The 22,920-nt window shown below is 52.5% G+C and overlaps 7 protein-coding genes across 7 annotated transcripts; 4 read left to right on the top strand and 3 right to left on the bottom strand.

Annotated features, from left to right (window-relative positions):
• Positions 1 to 271: 271 nt before the first annotated feature.
• J4E82_004673 (uncharacterized protein) lies at positions 272 to 1,144 on the top strand (the record flags this gene model as incomplete). The annotated part of the gene is made up of 4 exons (XM_051730949.1): positions 272 to 431; positions 487 to 639; positions 694 to 762; positions 819 to 1,144. 4 exons carry the CDS (start codon positions 272 to 274, stop codon positions 1,142 to 1,144), a joined length of 708 nt encoding a protein of 235 aa, XP_051589430.1.
• A 3,892-nt stretch (positions 1,145 to 5,036) lies between these two features.
• J4E82_004672 (uncharacterized protein) lies at positions 5,037 to 5,394 on the bottom strand (the record flags this gene model as incomplete). Its single annotated transcript, XM_051730948.1, has 2 exons — positions 5,037 to 5,267; positions 5,314 to 5,394. 2 exons carry the CDS (start codon positions 5,392 to 5,394, stop codon positions 5,037 to 5,039), a joined length of 312 nt encoding a protein of 103 aa, XP_051589429.1.
• A 3,008-nt stretch (positions 5,395 to 8,402) lies between these two features.
• J4E82_004671 (uncharacterized protein) lies at positions 8,403 to 9,572 on the top strand (the record flags this gene model as incomplete). Its single annotated transcript, XM_051730947.1, has 2 exons — positions 8,403 to 8,532; positions 8,581 to 9,572. The coding sequence occupies 2 exons, from the start codon at positions 8,403 to 8,405 to the stop codon at positions 9,570 to 9,572; spliced, it is 1,122 nt and encodes a 373-aa protein (XP_051589428.1).
• An 807-nt stretch (positions 9,573 to 10,379) lies between these two features.
• Positions 10,380 to 13,479, top strand: J4E82_004670 (uncharacterized protein; the record flags this gene model as incomplete). The annotated part of the gene is made up of 2 exons (XM_051730946.1): positions 10,380 to 12,740; positions 12,793 to 13,479. 2 exons carry the CDS (start codon positions 10,380 to 10,382, stop codon positions 13,477 to 13,479), a joined length of 3,048 nt encoding a protein of 1,015 aa, XP_051589427.1.
• An 861-nt stretch (positions 13,480 to 14,340) lies between these two features.
• On the top strand, positions 14,341 to 16,399 carry TOM70 (TOM (translocase of outer membrane) complex component; the record flags this gene model as incomplete). The annotated part of the gene is made up of 4 exons (XM_051730945.1): positions 14,341 to 14,650; positions 14,699 to 14,781; positions 14,834 to 16,249; positions 16,313 to 16,399. 4 exons carry the CDS (start codon positions 14,341 to 14,343, stop codon positions 16,397 to 16,399), a joined length of 1,896 nt encoding a protein of 631 aa, XP_051589426.1.
• Positions 16,400 to 16,901: 502 nt separating this feature from the next.
• Positions 16,902 to 19,641, bottom strand: J4E82_004668 (uncharacterized protein; the record flags this gene model as incomplete). The annotated part of the gene is made up of 3 exons (XM_051730944.1): positions 16,902 to 18,328; positions 18,379 to 19,214; positions 19,262 to 19,641. 3 exons carry the CDS (start codon positions 19,639 to 19,641, stop codon positions 16,902 to 16,904), a joined length of 2,643 nt encoding a protein of 880 aa, XP_051589425.1.
• A 1,026-nt stretch (positions 19,642 to 20,667) lies between these two features.
• On the bottom strand, positions 20,668 to 22,581 carry J4E82_004667 (uncharacterized protein; the record flags this gene model as incomplete). The annotated part of the gene is made up of 5 exons (XM_051730943.1): positions 20,668 to 21,234; positions 21,280 to 21,871; positions 21,920 to 22,231; positions 22,289 to 22,457; positions 22,512 to 22,581. The coding sequence occupies 5 exons, from the start codon at positions 22,579 to 22,581 to the stop codon at positions 20,668 to 20,670; spliced, it is 1,710 nt and encodes a 569-aa protein (XP_051589424.1).
• Positions 22,582 to 22,920: the final 339 nt, after the last annotated feature.

Here is a 22,920-nt window from a genome sequence, read left to right as displayed (position 1 = left end):
AGTCTATGTGTACGGAGTGGCAATTATAGCTACGTTAAGAAAATAAACACGTGTTTTGTGTGGGAGTGCTGAGATTTGTGAGTGATCAACATCCCCGGGTGATCAACATCCCGGTCAGCTAGCTTAGGGCAGCGTCAACGACGTAAACACAGAGTGGAGGTAGAACAACACGTACGCCGCCTCGCCATGATAGCGCCATATCCATCGCCCTCTTGCAACCGCTAAAGAAACTTCACTACAATACCCCCCGTCTACCGCCAAACCCTACACAATGGCTTTCAACCAGCGCCCACCCCGAGGCCCCGCGCAGGCTGGAGGTGCCCCGAATATGGCCCCGGACTTCAATGCCATGCTTCAGCGCTCTATGCAGGCGCCTGGACAGCTTCAGCCTCAAGTCTCAGAACCCCCACGAGGGCCATCGCCGTCTATTGGTAAGGCATTACCGCCGCCGACAGGCACAATGGCGCAGTGCTAATACCGCCCCAGGTTACGAAGGCGTATATAGTGCCACTCCACCACCACAGCATGACCCCAATGTACTTGGTGGTGCACGAGGGCAGGCGCCGCCGCCAGTGTTGCCCGTCGACCTCCCACCGCAGGCCTTTCTGACGTCGGCGATGCTGTTAGATATGGTGGACAGTATGGAAATACCTTGCATTGCGCCCCAGAGGATATAACGTTGACACAATTCAGAGAAGGTTGACGTATTACTGCGCGACGAGAAAGAGTATATTGGTATATTACGTTCATACGACCAATTCGGTGCGTCTACCATTAACTCTCTTCGCATCATTGGCATCCGAACTAACAAGCTACAGCGAACCTCGTCCTCACCGAGTGCTATGAGCGAATAGCAGCCCGCAACCCCGACGCATCACCTGCGTCTGATCCCTCTGTCCCACGTTGGCTGATACACGACGTCAAACTCCCTGGTGTTATGACTGTAAGAGGCGAGAACGTCACCATATGCGCAACCGTCGACCTCGACCGAGAAGAACACCCCAAAGGCGCAATGTTCGCCGAAGAAGACCAAGTACGGGCGCTGGCGGCAGCTCAAAAAGCAGAGAAAAAGGAAACCGATTTACGGAAAGCCAAGGCGCTGAAGCAGGCTGGTATTGAGCCTGGGTTCGGTATGCAAGGGTAGTCTATTCCAGACTAGGGGAAGATGAAAGAGCAGAAAAATGGGGAAAAGGGATATGAATTATGACATGAATGCATTCGTGGCATAGGAAAGGGAATCATTGCGATCTCTGGATAGCTACGTTTGGCTGTGGTTATGATATCAATGATACCAGGACACTATGTCCACCTGCGATGGGGCAACGTCTCGGTTCCGAGTCTTTGTTGATCTGAATGTCCTGGCTAAAGTGATGTCCCGCAAGATTTGACAATCCGCGCCTAGATCTGTTGTCTGCACTACTGGAATTTCATTATGTCGCCATTAGAGGTTTCGGGGTAACAAACTCGGAGACTCATTCTCTGGCTCAACAGTCGAAGGCCCTTCAGCATAAAAAACTCATGCATTAGCTGAACAAATTTTACCTGTCTCCTCATGGACATGGCATTTAGCGAACAGAGTGTGTATGCAACCACACTGGTACTATTGTACAGAGTTGTTTGAAAATACTGCGTTATCTTATCCTAGCACCAACACTCATTCCATTGCAACGGACTCCCTCAGACTAAGTTCCAGGACGCAAGAGGCTCGTGGCCGCCGGCTGTACTTGTTGAAAGTATCTATGCAGCTGCGTGGTCTGATGAGCAAGGCTATTAAGGAAATGCACCTCCATTACTGATCACCAACGCGAACAGTAGCTAGCAGCGTAGTGCTGCCCTGCTTCTAGCAGCAATCTGATCCGAAGGCGCTTACTCAATCTTCGTAAGCATCAATACATGTGTAAGCTATGAACACTACAGAGTGACTAGCGCGGGCTATATTATCGATGTAGGCAAGAACAACGGCGAGTGCTGGCGCGAAGCGATAGCTAGTATGTTCAGTGAGTTGTAGTGTGAGCCTAGGCTTGCCAATCCATGGCTCCATTGGACATAGCATGATCTCTGTATTGTGGACATGGTAGAGCGGAAAAGCCGAAGCGGCAGTCCGAGCTAACAACGCCGACTCTTCGCCCAAAGACCCAGGGCTGGACAGTACTACTCTTGTCCTCGCCAGAAGGAGTCTTCAAACCAGACGACGGCACACACTAAAGTATAGCACGGGTCACAGATAGTGTAACAGAGAGTCAGAGACGTGGGACGGTTTATACAGGCCCATCCTCACTTCTGTCATGATGCGGCTACAGCGAGCTATGTGCTGTCAGACGCAGCACGAAGCCTGCTCCTGCATCAGGCTCCACCAATGTACATGAAGCTGCGCCTGGTCGGTATCAAGCCCAGCCTAACTGCAGATGCTAGGCCGAGTCATCTTGACAGCACTACTCTGTACTCCACCAAAAAGTATACGTGGGCATCGAAGCCGAGCTACCGAGCATATTCGCGTGATCGTAATGCGGTGCGGGTGGAGCCTTCGACACAGGCATCGGGTTCGAGGTGGATACGGTGGATACACGTCTGCAGTGAACTGTATTGGTGACGGAGCTACGTCCGCTACGTGGAGGGGTCACCGGGTGGTCCGCCTCGTTGCTACGATGAAGGTGCAGGTCGCAGGGCAGTATTTCTCGCGTCACTCTGCTGTGCCACACGGTCGTGCTACTATACGGATACCTACAGTCAACATGAGATGCGTTTGTAAGTTCCACTTACTGGTCCTGTTCGGGAATTCCCTCCGGGCGAAAGGCATATAGTCGCCACTACCCGACAATCTCATCTCAACGGCTATCATGAACTTTCGATGATTCCATGGAGAGCCCAGCTTACAGCTCGCGATAAGGTCGGCGGTATTGAAAACGCAGCGTAGCTCTGAAGGAGAATAGGTAAGGCGTTGGAGCAGCTTACGGAGAGGAACAGCGGTCCAACGGCGGCTAGTGCTCGACTTTTGTGGGTCTTGGCAGCTCACCAGAGTGAAAGACTCTTGGGCAAGGGGCGAAGCTTTTTTTGGCAGGACCTGAACTAATTGGCATCAGAGATGTCTTGATTTGAGCTGCAGCAAGGCCGTCAGTCATCGTAAGCATTGTCCAAAGCGCGCAATACGTTTCGTCGATTCGTAGAAGGCTGAGTCCAGTAGGGCTATTCTCTGGCTGAAATCTCGAGTTGTTTGGCCTTCGTCCTCCGCAAATTAGGGGGAACGTCCAACTTGTGTTCAAGGCGTCGATAGGGAAGGAGCTGGCAGACGCGGTACAGCAATGCGGGTAGTGGCGACTATGCAACCCATTTCACCCCCAGTGACGGCGCGTGAGCGTGGAGTGCACGACGCGTGTTGCAGTCTGCTCAACAAGGCGGTAGTGTACAGAGGCAGCAAAAGGCCGTTGTCTACAAGAGTTTGAAGATGGGATGTGGGTGTGGCTGCCCTCTGACATGGATGAGGGGAGTACTAGTTGCTAGGGTACCATACTTTGGAGGCAGTCACGTCGGACACGTTCTGTCACCAGCCTTCACGACCTTTTCATCTTCATCATCGATCTATCATCCATCTCGGTATTGCCATCTAAGATGCCATACCTGCTCATGTTCTCCGACACGATGGCATGGTTGCCACACCAACGTGCGATTTCTCTCTGATGTCACGACGCTCCCGCAAGAGCTTCTCCGCCAGCGAGCCGAGAACAGGCGTGCACGCCTGTAGCCCTTTGGTACCTTGAATCGCGACACTCCAGGCATGTCCGACTGGTTCTGCAGGTGATGGTTATCCATTGCCTGCACCCCCAGCGACGGACAGGAGTGCCTCTGAGAAGAACCAGACCCACATGGTAAGCAGCTCACACGGCAGCAGGAACATCCAAAAAAACCAAGAGATTCTGGTCACGGCTCCAAAGGATACGCCGTCATGCTGTCTCCAGCTGCGTCATACAAGATTGCGTTGCGCTTACGCACCTCGACTCTACCGTCATCGGTCCTTACCCTGCGACGACGTTGGCACGAGCCATGGATGCAAGTGGTACTATCTTCGACTGTTAGCAGCGAATGAGTTGTGCCCCTGAAACAACACAGTATACAAAGCTGTGATAACTCCTATTACTGCGATGCATTGCTCTTAGTTTGGGATATGCAAGTACGCAGTGTCAAAAGAAAACGCCAGAGGGGACCGGAAAATAGGACGCAGGGTCTAGAACCTAGTACTGTTTCCGACTCTTTCGAGATTGGGCCATATGCACAATGCACGCGGACGGAAAAGCCACCACGCCAAGACCAAGTGCAGGCTGTGTACCAATCAATAATGAGTAGCCAGCATCGGAGAATTGAGACGTTTAGAAGACTGCAGGTACTGGGAAAAGCAAAAGATATTGGAAGTAGGCAAGAGCTGGGTTGGACGGCACACCACACCCTCAGCACTGCCTGGGCTACGTACCAAAGCACTATACACAAGATCGAGTCGACCGCTCTCGGTGTAGCCGCACCGAACACTGCGGTCGTATAGTCGGCTTCTCACGAATCGATGTCTCTTGCCGATGCGTCTCCTCGAAGCCTCCCGCAGCGATCGAACAAAGATAGCTTGCTGGATCCTATCGCGCTCCGTCTCATTGTGAGGTGGTTTCGCTAGCTCGCTCTATCCTCGTTATCCATACCGCGCTGTGCGGTTGGGGTATCAGGCTCGAATACCGAATGTTGGTCGGGTGTTCCTTTCTCGACATTGAACGCGCACTGTAAAAGACAGATTTCCTCCGATGGCTTGGGTACTACACATCCCGTATTGGGTCGTATGGACGAGTCTCGCTTGGTGAATACTCCGTTCGCTGTGGGCTCGATGACTGAACGCTGCTGTCCGGAGGCGATTGGGCTGTCTGTACTTGTATTGGTGACCCCGACCCTGACCCTGAGCTCGTACCCGGCATTCCTTGTAGCATACTGCCGGCTTCTGCAAATCATTTGGATTAGCTAATGTACTTGTACAGTGTGTCCCTATAGCTGACCGCTAAGTCGAGTCACCAGAGTCGGGCACCAATGCACATACCGTATTTCCGTTGGATGTCTCGGAGCAGTTGCGACACCCGCCATTTCAAAATTATCATCTCGACAGGTGGAATACCCTCAGCTCGAAGGCGGGTGTTGATCCTCTCCAGCATTTGTTCTTTCTCGTTCGCGGGGATGAGGATCCATCTTTTCCAGTCAGGGTGCGCCTCCGCAAGCTGCCTGGCCTCGTCTTTGGTTATGAACTAGTCTCGTTAGCCAAGCATACCCTTGCGACAAGAGCATACCTACGTAGAATCGGTCCCATTGTTCCTGGCTGTGGTTTGCAGCTGTTCGGGCCTCTTGCACCGTCGCATTTATCCGAATACTCATGGCGACTGGGAGACCTGGGGACAACAAACGACGCTCAAAGAAAGCCAGCTAGTTTCTGGAATCACAGGGAGCAAGAGAAGCAGGAGATTTTAGGGCACCGCGGTCTACCCCCCGCTTCCGCCTAGCCTTGGCGAGATTTTGTTTTGGGAGAGGCTGAGGTGAGGAACTGTGACGGTGCTCGCAGGGCTCGGGCCTTAGAAAGTCGGAATCGGCGGTGGCTGAAATGCTTGTGCGTCATTCTCGACAGGATGTCATTGGCAGAGCAAACTCCCAGTAAGAACGGCAATTTCTTGTGCCTATTGTTTCCATCTGATACTCTCGCGAGATGTTGGTTCTCGTGTCATATCACCCTGGTGGTGAGCCGCGGACAACGGACGATCAGCCTTTGCTGTCGAATTTCATGCCGTACACCCATTTGAATGTTCCAGCACGGACATTCGGTAGTCTTCGGCAACACCACGTTAAGTAATTCCATGAACGATGCAATTGTTTTTCTAATTGCGGCCAGTCTCCGTTGAGATGTGTAGCACAAATACAATACAGGTTATCAAGCAGCATTCAGCGCAAAGCAACCGGTCACGCACTGTTTCGCCTGACCAACACGAAGATTATTCAGGAGGTGCAGCATCCTTGTCAGTGAGAGCGCTCTGCCGCAGCCGAGCGCGGAAAATTCGATACTGTACGCGTTCGGCCGCTATGGTCGATCAACCGTGTACGCGGACCCGGGGTCAGACTTGATAGCCCAGGTCACATTTCCGGCCCTAACCGGCCCGAGCCTCAATGTGCAGCACGTTCCAGGGCTATCCTGGAGAAGAGCTGATATGTGGGATGATACAACACAACGTTTTGCTTTGCCCTCTTGTCTCATTCTTCTTCCACATTCACATCCTCAAATTTGGGTCTGAAACGCACCCTAGGACAGACCTCTCCTTGCTTCGTTTAGTACGACGTCCCTGATCATGTCCTTTTGTGGCTTCAACGGCGACACTGCGGGGCATTAGCTGGAACGGCAAGTTACGCCGTGCGCTTTCGACTATCGATACTGATGCCCACGTCTTACGCCACGCCTCGTGTGGGACTAAGACAAGCAACACCAGACTCGTGGTCATCGTCCTTGACGCTACCTTCGGCTACGCCACGCGACGGCACTAGCCCAGATCTTAGTTCAGTGCACCGCTACACCAGGTCAGCTCTCTGCAACCCATAAGCAAGATGCGGGTTGCACGGCATTGGAGGCAGTGCGCGATTTCAGTCAGATCAGGATGGACTGCATCATCGAGCATGCGACGGTCTGTGTGAATATTCCGAGTTGGCAAGGCGCAAAATGGCGCCTACCAAAAGGATCGTGACCCCGAATATTTGTCCCACTATTGGATGACTCGAATCCAACATTGACCGCCCACGTCAGGCAAACTCACCGGTGGTTTGCTCACTATCGAGGTCTGACTTGCTGACAGTTGGCGGCGTTGTCAACTTCGTCTACATTGCATAGCTCTAACAACCCCCACACTAGGTGTCCGTCCCGCGAGATTGCATCTGCCATGCCATCACCGCCTTGATAAAACTACCTGACTAACACGTAGTACTTCTTGTCTAGCTTGGGCACCCTTTCCAAATGGCGTTTCGTCAGCATATCCCCTACAGCTTCATGAACCCAATGCTTTCTTTAATAGACAGCAAGAGAATTGTGAAATCATAGGGTGAACTTCTCCGAAGGCCTTCTCCAACCGTTAGTATGGAGATGGGAGGGCCAACCAACACCATAGCTATCCTTGGCTTGGTCTTTCGACACAAAGTGCCGGAGTAGTTCAGTGGTACACGGTCCGGCACCAATCTTTCGTGTCACATTGAAATGGCCTAGGCCGTATCGCTTCGCAGGGACATGAAATGCGAGGACCGGCACTGATATCTCAGCTTGACGACGTGCATGCAGACGTTTCCGTGCGCATGTGCAGTCCTGCAGCCTTATGCTCGACATCATCCAGGTAAAGCGAGCAGCAGGGCAGATTCGGACAATAACTTTCTTCTTCTCAACGACTTCTTCCGCTGTTCCAGTATTGTCCGAAACCTGGGGCCGTTTGCTTTTACGGTAGGCGACCACCGGTTAATGAACTCCATTATCGTACGGATTACTGAATTGGCCCTAGTATTTCTTCTTCGTTCGGGCGCTGCAATAATTCTTCTTGCTGGCCGACTCTTCCTTTGAACTCTCATCTCCTCATCACATTCCCGATTTTGACCAGGACGCACATGGTCGTTTCAGTCCCAGACAGGCGTATACAACTCATTTACCCTGCCTTGTAACGCGCAATAGGCGCTCGAAAACCCTGTACGAGAACTTCATCGAAAACAAGCCTGTTGTTTTTCTCGAATAACCTGAGAATGCCAGACTTATGTGGGAGTAAGACTGCTGAGCTTGCAGTTTGGAACGTCTCTATCGTCACACAGAAGAAGTATATATGATCTTCTTACTGTCAAGTCTTGATCGAGTGGTCATGGCTAGCCTTGTCGTTCCCGCCTCCTATGTCGGACATGATTCGCGTTTCATTGTCACGCTGGTTTCCGGAAAGATCGTCGCGGATATATTACATCGTTGGTTAGCACCGGAGGAATTCAGAAACATTGCCTCCATGGACGCCGACTTTTCTGCCCAACTGTCGCCCATTGCGCAAACCTATCTTTCACATGGCACTTGAGGGAAAATAGTCTACTAGATGCGATGCGGAGGCTGTCGGTCCGTCGCGTTCATTCTAAACGTGGTAATTGAATGGAAGCCCCGCTCGATTTCCGTGCACCAATTACGACTATACCACGGCCTTGGCTACTATACTACCCCACAAACTAGAGCCGCTTCGACATGCGATTGCCATATGATCTAATATGAAGCGGAGTGCCTTGTACCGTTCTGTTTCTGGTAGGTATTGACTGTAGTCGTGATGAGCAGTTATAAGTGCTCTTTCGAACACGATAGCTGGACACTCATCACCAGCAACCGGCGACTCGATTCCATGAAGCTACTTTCAATCCTCTCGCTATGCGCAACTGCGGCGGCATTACCTGCAACATTTAGTCTATCACCACGAGCCTCGATCTCAAAAGCCGACGGCCTCAAGTTCAACATCGATGGTGTGACGAAGTGTAAGTTTGAAGACTAATGATCATTTTGCACCGCTCACAACACCATAGACTATGCTGGTACCAACTCTTATTGGATCCCTTTCTTGACGAACGACAATGATGTCGACGTAATCATGGGTCATCTTGCTACGTCAGGCCAGAAAATACTCAGAGTATGGGGGTTCAACGACGTCAAAACCATCCCTGGTTCTGGCACAGTATACTTCCAGTCCTTCTCCGGATCCTCTGCCACCATAAATACAGGTACAAACGGTCTCCAGCGCCTGGATGCTGTAGTCAAAGCTGCGGAAAAGCACGGCATCAAGCTCATAATCAACTTCGTGAATAACTGGACCGATTATGGGGGTATGGCCGCCTACTTCTCCGCCTGCGGCGTAAGCAGCAACGCACAATGGTACACAGCGGCCAGATGTCAGGGCATGTACCAGAGTTACATCAAAGCCGTCATTGCCCGCTATCGCAACTCCAATGCTGTGTTTGCGTGGGAACTCGCCAACGAGCCGCGCTGTAATGGCTGCCAGACGTCTGTCCTGACTGAATGGATCCGCAAGACGAGTAACTACATCCGTTCTCTTGACTCAGACCACATGATCACCGTCGGCGACGAAGGCTTCGGTCTCCCGGGCGATGGTTCCTATCCTTACCAGTTTGGTGAAGGCATAGATTGGGAGGCAAACTTGAAGGTGGGAAACATCAGTTTCGGTACCTTCCACCTCTACCCTGACAGCTGGGGCGTGAGCAATGCGTTTGGCGACGGCTGGATCAAGGCACATGCGCAGATTTGTAAGAAGCTCAACAAGCCGTGTTTGTTCGAAGAATATGGTGTGCCGAAGAAGGAAGATCATTGTCCGGTGGAGGGTGGCTGGCAAAAGACTAGTCTGTCGTTAAAGGATAGTGGTATGGCGGCGGATTTGTTTTGGCAGCTGGGTGACACCGTGAAGAGTACTGGACAGCTGACGCATGACGATGGACACACGGTCTACTATGGGAGTGCGGATTGGAAGTGTCTGGTGGATGACCATGTCAAGGCTATTGGGTAGGATATTAGAAAGTTAGAATATCAGGGGGTTGGTAGCGATGACTTCAGTTCTGGTGTTCGTTCGTGCTTTTATTAGCTCGCGACGCGAGGCATGGGAGTTTGCGGGGACGCGTGCTAACACCAACACTCCAACCCACCTGGCACCGCGTACCCCCCCCCCCCTCGCCGCACCCGATGGCTTGTCACAAAGGGCCGCCATGCAGCACCAGCCTTGTTGAGACACCCTGATGTCGCCGACTTACAGCCTGACTCTGGTTGTTTGCTTTACTGCCCGCATACACACTGCAAACTATGGAGAGAGGGATAGGCTTCGTCAAGCTTCCCGAACGGCTAGACGCGCTCGCAAAGCGCAAGCAGCAATGATTGACAGCGGCGTCTTCGCGACCGGTCGTACGAGGTAATATGGAGGCTATGGATCACCACAGGGCACAGCAGATGGGTCTGGGTGTAGTTTGGGGGCCGTAATCCTGCGCCACAAGCGAATAGCTTGCAGACGCCCAGAGACAGCTGAATGTGCGTGCGACAACTGCGGATAGCCGGGCTATAGTAATCCCCTCCAGCCTTAACTCTCAGGTCTTTCACAGACCGACCTTACCATGTCATTTCACTTTGTTACGACAGTCCATCTCTTCCACTCCCTGTCGTGAAGTCTTCCCGCCGCACCCACGCTGAGCCGCTCACTTGCAGCCCTAGGTTGTGCAAACGCGACCCTACGCAGCCTCCCGCCAATACGGACCGCAAGAGCACTATAAGAAGAGAAGGCTGAAACGTAGACGACAACAAAGAGGGGTGGTACACGCCAGGCACCATGGTCGATCGACGGCCACTCATGCAGGAGTCCTCGGATCTTTCTGAGAGCTCAGACAACACACCCGCACTGCCCTCGCTCGGATTCTCCAATAACTCCCACACTCTGGGGCTTACTACCCCACCGCCTGCACGACCGAACTACGCACGGCACCAGAGCGATACCGCTGCTGTCGGCCGCAACACACCAAGCATCGTACCAGAAGAGGATGAGGAAGAGGATATTTCAGAAAACTTTCAAAGAGGCAAGGATACTGGGCTAGGGATAGCACAGTCTGGTGCGACTACGCAGACCGCCAGACGTGTCAGTATACAACCCATCCCCCGACGAGCTGTTGGTCCTGGTCCCAAAAGCCCACCCACAAAGACCTCTGGCACTTTCTCGCCTCCAGGTTCGGCCGACCCATACTTTGGAGGCTTCCCCAAGAGCTCAAATGAGTCCACGCCAGATCTACGACGAGACAGGTTCAGCCCCGACATTGGCAGGGCAAGTCCGGACGTTGGCACATACGAAGACTTTCGGCATGGCATACTGAAGAACGCAAAGCAAAGCAACACCAGTGTGAACGATTACGAGACATACATACATGCCTCAGATACCGAAGGACTCAGAGGAGGTGGGGCAGCTCCATCCATCAAGTCGGCATATGAGAACGACTTTCGCCCAATACATGAGTGTGCGACTACTCGAGACTTTTATCATCCGCGCTTCACCTGGCTTAACCTGTCCCTGATTGTCATTTCGTTGTTCTCGTGCTTGTTTTCTGGAATCTTCCTAGCCTTGGCTATCCGCGCGCCTCACTATGGTCGGCGCATTACGAGCCACGGCCCCATTACTCCATCTGACGCTATTCTACTTACGACTGTCATGGCCAAACTTATCGAGCTGTCCTTTGTCACAGCTTTTGTGGCCTTCCTTGGACAGGTGCTTAGTCGAAGAGCGTTCATGAAAGACCATGGTCGCGGTGTAACGCTGTCAGAACTCAGCATGTGGAGATGGGTCGTTCAGCCTGGAACTCTAATTACGCATTGGGAGACTGCCAAGTATGCTGGGCTATCTTTCCTGGGTATCTTGAGTTTACTGAGCGCTATTCTAGCGACTCTCTATTCATCTGCAGCTGCAGCTACTGTTCAGCCCATGCTAAGAGATGGTAACTGGGACAATGGCCTGGTCTTGGCTGGTCGTGTTAAGAGCGATTTCGCAAACATCAACTACCTTAAGCAAATGTGCCAGACACCCATTCGAACTGACAAGGTAGCTCAAGGAGAGACTTGTCTACAAATGGAACATGCTGGTCAGGGATACCACAACTTTCAGCGCTACCTCTCAGATTGGGATCTATCAGCCAGAAATGGCAACGGTACTGCGATTCAGAAGCTACGACCCCAGGGCTTTGGGCTTCTATACGAGAATACTACGGTCAGTGGGCAGTGGATCGACATCATCAATACTACCGAAGTATCCAAGAAGTACGGTCGAGCTGTCAACAACGTAACAATGGCAATGCCCCACTCGGGTGTGTTCGCTGCTGCCCGCGACCAGAGAAACGGGATTTTGCAACCCGAAGAGTTGAATTCTGAAGGGACTTACTCGTTGCGTGCTTCGGTACCGTCACCAGTTTTGAATGTGTTATGCGTCAACATGAATAAAACGGAGTTAGAACCTATCGTATACGACACCTGGAACAATGAAACGGTCGATCTCCTTTCGTGGGGAAGTCTTCCCGGAATTCGAGACAACGCGACCACAACCAATAGAACTGTGGTCGACGAGATTTTCGGCTGGGACATTAATGACACAACCACCCTCAATTGGCCGCCTGTCTTTGCGAAATACCCAATATCTTTCAACACGATCATGAATCATTCAAGCAACGCCTGGGGACGACCTGCAATATATATGCTTGGGCAGGGTGGCCCAGATGACGTCGGCATGGACGGAACAGGTATCTTTTCATTGTGCAAGATACACCTGATGGTGCGACCAGGATGCAGTACACGACACAATGTCACAGGATCCGGTGCTACCATGGAAGCACTTTGCGAACAACCTGGTGACGACAAAATGGCTTTCGTCGAGACGGGAGAGACAGTCAGCGTCAATACCCAAGGCGTGGCTAACTGGCGCGACATAGGTACTGATTGGGCCAACAGTCTTTCACTCGGCACAGGCCTCATGGATGCGAATGCGAGCACTTCCAGACTATTAACACAGTTGATACTGAAGCCTAGCGACCCAGCTCCAGAAAGTTTCAAAGTGGATCTAAGCGATGCCATACCTAGTATAGGAGAGGCGATAGCTGTCTTGGCTGGATGTACACTGCTTCTCAGTATGATAGATACGCCCTTTGTGACGTTCTGGGTACGCAAACTTCTTTTCTCTACCTCTTCCAGGCTTGCTAACCTGGTGATAGAACTACACACACCCTATGCTCGACGAGTATCAAACTCAATTCTTCAAAGCATCTCTTAAAGCCCAACAATACGCATCTGGCGGCATGCCAGGTGCTTCTAGAGCGTGGGTCCTCATACTTGCGCTTGTCTTCGCCATGAACATCTTTGTCCTGATCTACTTCATTCTCCACCGCGGACTGGTGACGGACTTTTGCGAACCACCAAACCTCTTCGCCCTCGCTGTCAACTCTCCTCCATCACACGTTCTCGCTGGATCTTGTGGCGGTGGGCCGGAGGGCAAACAATACATGGTGAATTGGTTCGTCAACCATGAGGGTAGCCACTTATACATGGAACCTGGCGAAAAGTCACATCTTCTTGGTGACCACGGGCACGCGCATGTGCATAACCACACCCACGGCCATACCCATACTCATACCCACGTTCCGGTACACCAAGCCGCTCCACGAGAGGTCAAAGCTGGTAATGGCTATTTCTCTCACATATCCGAGGTGATCAAGCGACGGTTAAGCAGGAAAGACTCCGCACCGACAAAGCTTCGGCCAGCAAGTGGTGTAGAGAGCCTCAGAGCTCCTGCGACTGTAAGACCGGGTAGCATAGCGTCAGCGGACTATGAGATGGAAGATGGTCATACGAGGACGTCGCGACAATATCAAAAGTTGGCCAAGAGGAGGAGCATGCTGTGAGGTCAGCCTTTTGGTAGCAATGCTTGCATGCGTGTATGTAATGTTTATATATATAATGGATTGTCAGACGTGTCTGAATCAATTGTTGCGCAAAATATGTGCACATTTCCTCCACAAGTTGAAAAAAAGGGACTCGTTGCCATCGTTCGCGGTCGTGCACATCCGAAGCTCACCAGCAGAGAGCTTAGCAGGGGTGAGTACGGAAGTGTCCAAAAACCTCCATCGTGAGGGGGAGTGCCCGTGTCTTCTGGCCTTTTTGGCTATCTTCAATTAACCCAGGTTGTGCATGATACTAAGGACCTACGTACTCTGTGTTCCATAGCGTTGAAAGAGCATACGATCTTAGCGTGACTTGTATTGGATCACTGCCATTCAATTAACAACTGCCTTTCCGTCATTACAAAAAAGGAGCAAATGGTATATGCGCACTTTTCTATTGGGCTCGTTATAGATAGCCATGATAAACAAAGAAGGTTATCACTAGAGAAATATGGTTTAGGAAGCTGAGGGAAAGATGAGGAATTATATCTGAAAATGAGATGGAAGACGCAGTGTAAGATTTAGAGACATGATCAACCCTTTATGCAAGATTTGTCCAGCAGAAACTGCCTTTCATCTGTCCAGCTGATAGTGTGTATATGGAACAAATCTATCCTTATGACGCTGAACTAATCGAATGTCTCAAGTGGGTCCGGCTGATGACGTCCGAGCGGGCCCGACAGCGTTCATGTTGCTGCACATCAAGCTTGCCCTAGCCCAAATTTCTGCGACTCAACACACAACCGCCCAACGCCATTGAGCACTACGATATCGGGCTCTCTAAACCTCCATCTACCTAATACACTCTTGACCACACCGACCATGGCGCCCGTGAATGCACCTGCCCCGCAGGGCCCGGGGCCTTTCCCAGTCCAGATTCCTGTCGACACTAACAACTCGCTATGGGACCGATTGTCGAATTGGGCTTCGGAGAACAAGGGCGTCGTCTACACCATTGCAGGTATAACGCTGGTCGTTGGTGCTGGTGGTGCCGTCTACTACTTCTCCAACGATTCAAGAGACAGCGCAGCAGACACAGCAGCGAATAAGCGCAAGAGGCAACGCGAGCGCAAGCGCGCGAAGGAGAGGGCCGAGAAGGACTCGGCGCCCAACAAGGCATCTGCAGACTCTGGTAGGTAGATGCATCACGACGACACAGCATAGACTGACTAGGCAGCAGAGAAGAAGGCATCCGTAGCAGAAACAACCGAAGACCAGCTTCCCGAGGTTGACGAGAACAGCGTAGGCTCTCTGTCAGACGAGGTGCGACACTCCCATGCGTCATCAACCATCTCTCAATGCTGACGACTTGCAGGACCGTAAAGACTATGCCGCAAAACTCAAGGCTGCAGGCAACAAGGCCTACGGCTCCAAGGACTATAACCGCGCCATCGACCTCTACGGCAAGGCCATCCTCTGCAAGCAAGATCCCGTCTTCTACTCGAACCGCGCCGCCTGCTACAATGCCATGTCTGAGTGGGACAAGGTCATCGAGGACACCACCGCCGCCATCAACCTCGACAACGAATACGTAAAGGCGCTTAACCGACGAGCAAACGCATACGAGCAGGTCGAGCGCAACAGCGAAGCCCTTCTTGACTACACTGCGAGCTGCATCATCGATGGCTTCCGCAACGAGAGCAGCGCACAGAGCGTCGAGCGTCTGCTGAAGAAGGTGGCCGATGCCAAGGGTAAGGCCATTCTCGCCTCCAAGGAGAAGAAGCTGCCCAGCCCGACTTTCGTCACAAACTACCTTCAGAGCTTCCGACCGAAGCCAACACCAGAAGGCCTCGAAGACGACGCTGAGCTTGATGAGGAGAGTGGAAAGGGCCAGCTGCGCAAGGGTCTCAAGGCCATGGCAACAAAGACCGGCGATGGATACACGGAAGCTGCAGCAGCCTTCGACCGCGCAGTCGAGCTTGGAGATCTCGGAGAGCACGAGGCATTCGCGTATAACATGCGCGGAACCTTCAGCTACCTCAAGGGCGACAACGAGGACGCGCTCAAGGACATGGACAAGAGCATCGAGCTTCAGCCCACACTAACACAGAGCTTCATCAAGCGCGCCAGCATGCACTTGGAGCTTGCTAACCCAGAAGCCGCCGAAGCCGACTTCGCCGCCGCCCTCGAACAGAACTCCAGCGATCCCGACATCTTCTACCACCGCGCACAACTACACTTCATCAAGTCCGAGTTTGGCGAGGCTGCAAAGGACTACCAGAAGTCGATCGATCTCGACAAGGACTTCATCTTCTCCCACATCCAACTTGGTGTCACACAATACAAGATGGGCAGCATCGCCTCGTCCATGGCCACTTTCCGCCGCTGCATGAAGAACTTCTCACAGGTACCCGACGTTTACAACTACTACGGAGAACTGCTTCTCGATCAGCAAAAGTACCAGGAGGCTATCGAGAAGTTTGACACTGCTGTCGAGATGGAGAAGACGAGCAAGCCCCTCGGAATGAACGTCCTGCCCCTCATCAACAAGGCCCTTGCGCTGTTCCAATGGAAGAACGACTTCGACGATGCCGAGAAGCTGTGCGAGAAGGCGCTCATCATCGATCCAGAGTGCGACATTGCTGTTGCCACCATGGCACAGTTGCTGTTGCAACAAGGAAAGGTCACAGAGGCGCTCAAGTACTTTGAGCGTGCTGCCGAGCTGTCGAGGACAGAAGGCGAGATCGTCAACGCACTTAGCTATGCTGAGGCAACCAGGACACAACTTGAGGTACGTCACCAAACACGCTTTTCCAAGACAATATCAACAACAAGTACTAACTCTTTCTTCAAGGTACAAGAAAAATACCCCAAGCTCGCCTCAAGACTAGGTGCTATGGGCGCCGCTGCTGGCGGTTTTGGCGCAGGTGGCATGCGATAGATGCCTATGTCCGGTTCATAATACACCTTCTTCTCCATCCTATCTACGCCACCTTGCACGCTGTTTTCTCTCTGCTCTAAGCGGCCTGCTCTTACGCTCTTCTCACCCCTTTGTTCAAAAATGTGTATTTAGTATAGGCAGTTGCGTGGACGCAGAGATTGGAAAGATGACCAAAGTTGGGGGCACGAAATGCACGATCGAGCAACAAAAGGGCGTTTTTTTGTTTGCCATACCTCTCCTGCTCCTGGTTGTGTATAGTTGTAAATGTACGCATGGTTGTTGTTCTTGTTGATGATGATTATGATGACATGACAGAAAGTGTGTGATCCAGATAGATGTATTGGGCATAATATACTACATTGGTATCAAAGCCTCTTCGTACATCTGCCTCTATACGCGATCTAAAAGTTTGCGAATCCCATGCTACGCATATCGCATTGTTTCCATGTCTCACAAAGCCCATACCAACAGCGCCAAGTCTATCCGTCTTGTAACACCATGACTACTCTCCGCTCAACTGCAGAATAAGCGTGCTAGCGACATCCAAGAAAGGAAAAGGACTAGTGACAATCTTCTCTCCTTCCTGCCGTCCAGCACCCACAAGCTCCGTCCGCTCTCGGAGAATATCTGTACCCCCTTCACGGAGCTTGTTCGCCAAATCCTCTGGCAGCGGCTCACCTTCACCCAGTCTACGCCACACACCCTGTTCGTCATCCCAACCATCTTGGTGTGGGTTTGAATGACTAGAAGATAATGTGATGGAAGGAGACGCCTTTATTTCACGGACAAGATTGGAAACGAGACGCTCGTAGCCTGCGCATTTGAAGTCTACGACGAAGAAGTCGCGGTCGATACTGTACAGCTGAATGGACATGTATATGTAGACCGCTTCGTCGGGGTCAGGGTGCCCTTCGCTAATGGAAGCGGCGCGGGAAGCTGCACGCTCAGACGGAGTCATGCCATCCACTCCGTGAATACTCGATGCGCTTGCGTTGGTCGAACTACGCCTGCGAAGACCAGAGGGATCGTTGGCGAGATCCACGCGCGACGAGTGCGTCGAAGAAGGATGTGCGACGCCAGGAGGGAACATGCCTTCTTTGCGGAAGCGGGCATTGATGACCCACGGATCTTCCGGTACATGGTAACCCCAGTCATTGGTGTGATTGTAATGCCTCTTTTGCCGACCTCTTGTCTCCTGTTCATTTGCATCTTTGTTACGTATACTAAGCGGCTCACGATGTGGCGAGTTCACTCTAGCTCCTTGATCTTCATGCGAAGAGTGCGATGATATCGAGTCTTGCGATTGACTTCGTGACTTAGGTGGTGAGCGATCGTCGGGAGTCCGAGAGGTACTGCGGCTACGAGATCCACTTCTGCCGCCTGCTCTACGTATCTTAGGTACTTCCCAGTCAGCACCCATCGCTTTGAGTGCCTTGAATATCGCAAGCATTGCCTCTGCGGGCTGGTTCCTAGATCTGATACCAAACTGCCACTTGGTCGCTCGAGGTTTCTTGGCTGGTAGACTTGTCATTGGCTCGGGTTTGTTTCTGCCTGCTTCTGGCATCGTGCGGAAGTTCGGTTTCAACCTTCTGGCTGAGATCTGCCGTTGTTCTTCAGTTTGTTCTGGGGTGGGTGGGAGACCATCATGTTCTTGGACTTTGTTCAGAGGTCGCGGATGACCTTTCATATAGGCTTTGTGGTATTCCGTGAGACTGCTAGGCAAGATAGCAACTGTGCTGACAGGACTTCGAATGTTCGCAAGCTGGCTACTGGCATTTGAGCCTTGACGTACTCGTTCGTGTTCAGAATTTGATGGCGGTATGAATTGTGGACGAGTAGCTGCATTCAGCGATTGGGGTCTGAATCTATCCATGTGACTGTCGTGAGTAGGAGGCGACATTTGATCCCACTCAGCACCTGTCAATAAAGCTGCGATAAACTGTTAGCCATGTACGTGTTTTAAGTGAGAGCTGGCTTACGATTCTTCCGCATCATCTCATTCTCTCGAACAATCAAGTAGGCATCCTTGATTGCACTTGGCTCATCCCGCGCCAACGCATCTTGCACATCATGCTTTGCATAACCCATAGTCTTGCCAAGCTTCGAGACAACATTCTCATGTAGCGCCTGTACACGGGGAGCATCTGCTGATGGTGCCAGAGCCTTGGGATCGATTGCCTTGTTCGGGTCAGCGCCGCTATCGAAGAAGTCTTGGGCAGGTGGCTCAAGATACGCAGGCAGATCTTTGGTGAACCAGGGATCCTGTCGAAGTTCAGGAATTGTGATGCGGTGTACGGGGTTGACCATCAACATCTTCCTGATCAAAGACGTGGCGCCAGGGGATAGATAGCTTGGCGTGCTGTATTGTCCGGCCGCGATCTTCTTGAACAGAGTGGGAATGTACTCGTCGTCGAAGGGTAGTCGGCCTACGAGTAGGACGTAGAGGATGACACCGCAACTCCAGACATCGACCTCTGGACCTGCATACAGCTTTCCAGATATGACTTCGGGTGCGGCGTAATTGGGACTTCCACAGCTTGTCTTGAGAAAGTTGCCGTCTGTCATGATATTGCTGAGTCCGAAGTCGGCAATCTTGACGTTGCTCTCGTCGTCGAGCAGGAGGTTCTCGGGCTTTAGATCTCGGTGTACGATCTTGTGTCTGTGGCAGTATTCAACGGCGCAGACGATCTGCTGGAAAAACTTGCGCGCCTGGGCTTCCTGCAGCTTCCCGTGGTTGACGATGTAGTCGAACAGCTCACCGCCGGCGTATTCGAGGACCATGATAATCTCAGTTGGTGTCGTTATGACTGTGTACCTGCGGGCGGTCAGTATACGAAAGCTATGGATATGCAGTCCACTCACAGCTTGATGATGTGAGGATGTCGTAGCAGCTGCAGGTACTGGATCTCGCGCTCTATCCTGCCGGCCATGTCTCGAGTGACGAGTCGCTTGCGATTTATAATCTTGAGAGCCACCTTCTGGCCGCTGACCTGGTGTGTCGCCAGTTTGACTTTACCGAACGAGCCCTCGCCTAGTGTCCTGACTATGGTGTACTGTCCGAGCCGCTGGTTCGCCTTGGAGTCCTTGCTCTTGCTCTCCTGCACAGCTGTGCCGAGCGCAGTGGGCGGCGCGACGGCATGGTCCTGGGCCTTGGTGGTGCTTGCGGCGCCAGCTCCTCGCCGTTGGGCGGGCATGGAGATGGAGAGCTCCTCCAGGTCTTCGTTGTCGATTGCGGCTGACATGGTGCGCGTGGTGTTGATGGAGCGGCGGTGATGTAGTGGGGCTTGTCGTGCCTGGGAGCACTGGCTGGAGCTTTGGCCGGGGTGGTAGCTGGTGAGCGCCTGCGGGGACTATACATGGGGTGTTAGCAGGTATGCCGATGCAGGGCTGAGCCAGACGAGCGGGTGGCTCCAAAAGCATGTGAAGACGGACGCGGGTGCTGGCAAACAACGAGCACTTACGTCACTGCTGTCTGTTTCTTTACAGCGGGGCGCGCAAGCCGTGGTCCTGGGGCTCTGTGCTGCGAGTATACCGCGCTTGGCTCACTGCCCCGCTACTACGCTGCGAGGGCCACCATCAAACGTGTCTGGGGGCGAAGGGGAAAGGGCGTGTACAATGACTCCCTGGAGCGCGTGCTTGCAGCGGTTGCGTGCGACTGATCGGTGTGAGGCGGCCGAGTCGGTGACACGGTTTATCGATTGTCAGATCGTCGACTGCAGTGCATGGACAGCTGTGGTGGGGCGCGCTCCTGATGAGACACGGGGTGCTTTGGATGTTGGGAGCAGAGGTTGCGAGGATTTCTACGCGAGGCAAGGCGCCGGAAGCGGAGCAGGGCGAAGAAAAAGATGGAGTTATGGGGAAGCAGGCTAGGCGCAAAAAGTGACGGAGCTTGGGGTATCGTGAAGCCCCTCTTGGCTCTGCCTGCGAGTTGAACAACCGCTGCTCCGGCGTCGGTCGGCTATTGCTATCAGTCACACCTGCGACGGCAATCCCAACGACACAGGCAAACGGAACAACTAATCGGAACAACGTACTATGGTTTGTGGTACTTGTATATCTTGTCTTACAGCAGTCGCAGCAGCGCTGTCAGCCCGGGGTTGTTGACTTGCATCAGGTAGACCTGGTTCCCGCCTCCACGCGAGTGCTCCGCGTTCTCGTGACCCTCTGGCTGCCCCATGGGCAATTCCAGAAACCCATCCCAACCAATGTCTTCTCCATGACTGCCACTTTGCCAATCACCGCCTGCAGGACCATTCTCCACCCGCTCTTCATCGGAACCAAAACATTCGTCCGAGACCCCTCTGCTGGACCTCGCGCCGAGCAGCACCATCCACGTATGCAGCCTCGCCCTCGCTAGTCGAGCTTGCACTACTAACCTGCTTTCCTTTGTTGTCGCCAAACATCTTCAGTAGGACCACCATGCTTCCTGCGCTGAGTATACTAGCGCACAGAATGGCAATCATGACAAAGTTGCTGTTGCGGTACTTGTGCGGACCGTCCTTGGCATCTTCGGGCCATCCAGAATAGAGTGCGTAGGTAGTCAAGATACTTCCTAGATTACCAAGTCCAGACACAAGTGCGCTAGCTGCTGCTACACCCACCTCTCCATGGCGGGGCTGGAAGATCTCGTTGGACCAGGCCATGCAAATGGGCACCGTCGGGCCCAGTCCGAAGCCGATAAGTAGCACACCACCGTAACGTGACCAATCTTTGGCGAATGTGGCGATCAACAGACCTGCAATCTGTATTACAACGGCGCCGCTGAAGAAAGCAGGACGGTGATGGTGGAAACGATCAGAGATTGGCGTCACGAGGAGAATGGCGATGAGGTCCATCTGTTGCAATTAGCTCGATTCACACAACAAGATCCAGATACTTACAATCCAGATGGGTGCGGAAAGCAGACTGAGCTGAATGCCCGTCAAGCTTGGGTTGATGCCGCGTATGATAACAGTCGCGTAAGCCTGTGTTCCGTTGCCTACTCCCACCACACCAAAGTACATGACGACAAGGGGGTAAATTCTCCAGTCGATTACGACGTGCCAGAGATCCTTCATATTCCACAGCTTGCGGCTGTAGACGCGGGTCAAATCTTCGTAATGGATGCGCGCGTCTTCGCCTTCTAGGGCCGGTTTGCCTTTCGGCAGCCATTTCGCCAATCCAGTTGGTTGACGAACTTCACCAGGAGGTAGTGGCCTATCGGGAAGCCACCAAAGTAGCGATATGCCGACGATGAAGCCGACGATACCGTACAATAGGAACATCCACTGGAATCCGACAAGACCACCTACTCCGTCCATCTTCTGGAAACCAGCTGAGACAAGACCCACGACCGCCGCAGACATCTGGGACGCTGTGAAGTAGCGTCCGATGCGCTTGCCGGTGCGAGACGGAGGGTAAAAGAGTGTCAGGTAATACGACATACCGGGCCACATGCCTGCAATGACGATACCTAATAGCAATCGGAGAAGGCTGGGTTGTTGTTAGTCTTTGAATACAACATGCAGGGAAAGTACCTACTAAAGGTTCCAGGCAGCATTCATAGCAGTCAGACACATGCCAATGATACCAACACAAGTGACGATGCGACTCATCCAAGCGTGAGGACTAACCCTTGACATGATGAGGTTGGAAGGAAGGTCGAAGATGACATAGCAGACGTAGAACAGCGCCAGACCAGTAGAGACCTGTTTCGGCGTGATGTTGAGTACGGATCCAAGATCGTGACCTTCAGCCAGGTTCATAGTTTGAGCAAGTCCAATGTTGGAGCGAATTGCCGAGCATAAGAAGTACAAGACCCAGAACGCTGGCAGAATCCGACGGTCGAGCTTGCTGAGTGGCTGTTAGCATAATCCACGATAACTCATGGCGAGGAAATGTACAACTTACGAGTAAACTCTCTCTATTCTATCAATATCGACCATTTCGGGTCCGACTTCGACATCCTGGTGCAACCCTGTCTGCTTTGCATCGCTCGTCTCCCCGACCCTCTTCTCGATGGGTGCTATCTCCACAGCGTCCGAAGCCATGATGTGGAACTGCGACAACACGAAACAGACTGGTGAGTCGAAGGGGAACAGATACTTCTCAACGAAGCACCTTCCCTACTTACTTAAGCCGATACACCGTTCGGCCATGCCTCCACCAACTGCGTGGGCACTCCCATTCGCCAATGCGAACATTTTGCATGGCTAGTGGGGTAGCGCTAGCAATGGTTTGGGGAATGATCATGGCCGGCGGTCGAGACTTGGGTTACAACTAGGTGTGATTTTCCGAGGGTCCACGCGGGACAACGGCACTATCTAGGACTCAGCGCAAATTTGTTTAAGCTATCCCGGATATGTGGTCATGGACAATCGAGGTGGCTAAGGTACTTTGTTGCGAGACTAAGACGGAAGGAGCAACGGGCGGCTTGATCTGCCGCTAGTGCGGACTCCCGAAGTCCTCGTCATTGTTAGTAATCGAGCATCTGAGCATAAGGTTTCGGCCTCATTCCCAGCAACGATAGTAAACAAGTCTCA

The sequence above is a fragment of the Alternaria postmessia genome (genome assembly GCF_024291825.1).
Source record: "Alternaria postmessia strain BMP 2775 chromosome Unknown scaffold_22, whole genome shotgun sequence".
Classification (NCBI taxonomy): Eukaryota; Fungi; Ascomycota; class Dothideomycetes; order Pleosporales; family Pleosporaceae; genus Alternaria; species Alternaria postmessia.
This window is presented reverse-complemented; position numbering and strand designations above follow the sequence as displayed.